The sequence below is a fragment of the Priapulus caudatus genome, unplaced genomic scaffold (assembly GCF_000485595.1).
Source record: "Priapulus caudatus unplaced genomic scaffold, Priapulus_caudatus-5.0.1 Scaffold1959, whole genome shotgun sequence".
Classification (NCBI taxonomy): domain Eukaryota; kingdom Metazoa; phylum Priapulida; class Priapulimorpha; order Priapulimorphida; family Priapulidae; genus Priapulus; species Priapulus caudatus.
The window spans coordinates 33,389-34,695 of record NW_014579020.1 but is presented as its reverse complement, the minus strand read 5'-3'; the positions used below and the strand labels follow the sequence as shown (position 1 = coordinate 34,695).

The following is a 1,307-nucleotide window of genomic DNA, read 5'->3' as shown; positions in this document are numbered from 1 at the left end:
ATTATTTAGCTTGTCTTCCTCTTCTTATTCTTCAGAAAAGTATTGTCGCAGTGCAGGACCGTGGCCTCCTGCTTTCTCTCCTTGATTATTTAGCTTGTCTTCCTCTTCTTATTCTTCAGAAAAGTATTGTCGCAGTGCAGGACCGTGGCCTCCTGCTTTCTCTCCTTGATTATTTAGCTTGTCTTCCTCTTCTTATTCTTCAGAAAAGTATTGTCGCAGTGCAGGACCGTGGCCTCCTGCTTTCTCTCCTTGATTATTTAGCTTGTCTTCCTCTTCTTATTCTTCAGAAAAGTATTGTCGCAGTGCAGGACCGTGGCCTCCTGCTTTCTCTCCTAGATTATTTAGCTTGTCTTCCTTTTCCCAGCCTTCAGAAAGGTATCAGTGCGTGGCATGGCGCGAGAGTCATGGTGCAGGGTCGTGGCCTCCTGTTCCCCCTCCTATATTATTTAGTTTGTCTTGTCTTCTCAGCTTTAAATAGGTATCGGCGCACTGGCTTGGCGCTGAATATTGCGGTAGAGACATTGGGGTTGCCTTTTCCTGCCTCTAGATTATTTCGCTCGTATTCTCTGACTTCAAAAAAGTATCATAGGACCCTTGTCTTATGGTTGCCCACCCCCACCATCACTTGCATGCTTATATTTATTCTGTCAATTTTCGTTTGTCATTTGAAATACGGTCGAATGAACGACCGATTTACTTTTTTTACTTTTTTATTTTACGATCGACTTTATTATGCGTGCGTTTCGCTCACTCACTCGTGTCCTCTCTCTCTCTCTCTCTCTCTCTCACTCGCATCACGGCAGAGCTACATGGCGACGGAGAAGGTGCCACCGCTTAAGGTCAAGGAGGACATCGTCAACTACGCCAAGTACAAGTGGCCGCTGCTGTTCTCGCGATTCTACGAGGCGTACAAGTTCTCTGGACCGAACCTGCCGAAGAACGACGTCATCATCGCCGTCAACTGGACGGGCGTCTACATCGTCGACGACCAGGAGCAGGTGTTGCTGGAGCTCAGCTTCCCGGAGATAACGGCCGTCTCGTCCAACAGGTGAGTGTGTGTGGTTACCTGTACAGGTCAGTGTGTGCTTGTCTGTACATGTGAGTGTCTGCTTACCTGTATAGGTGAGTGTGTGTGGTTACCTGTACAGGTCAGTGTGTGCTTGTCTGTACATGTGAGTGTCTGCTTACCTGTATAGGTGAGTGTGTGTGGTTACCTGTACAGGTCAGTGTGTGCTTGTCTGTACATGTGAGTGTCTGCTTACCTGTATAGGTGAGTGTGTGTGGTTACCTGTACAGGTCAGTGTGTG

General features: G+C 47.6%; 1 protein-coding gene across 1 annotated transcript in view; it reads left to right on the top strand.

The window, feature by feature from the left end:
- Window positions 1-1,307, top strand: part of LOC106817975 (myosin-VIIa-like) — a 24,048-nt gene that overhangs the window by 10,092 nt on the left and 12,649 nt on the right. The window contains exon 5 of the mRNA XM_014822679.1: window positions 798-1,048. Within this exon, the coding sequence (XP_014678165.1) occupies window positions 798-1,048 (251 nt within the window). The remainder of the gene's footprint in view (window positions 1-797; window positions 1,049-1,307) is intronic.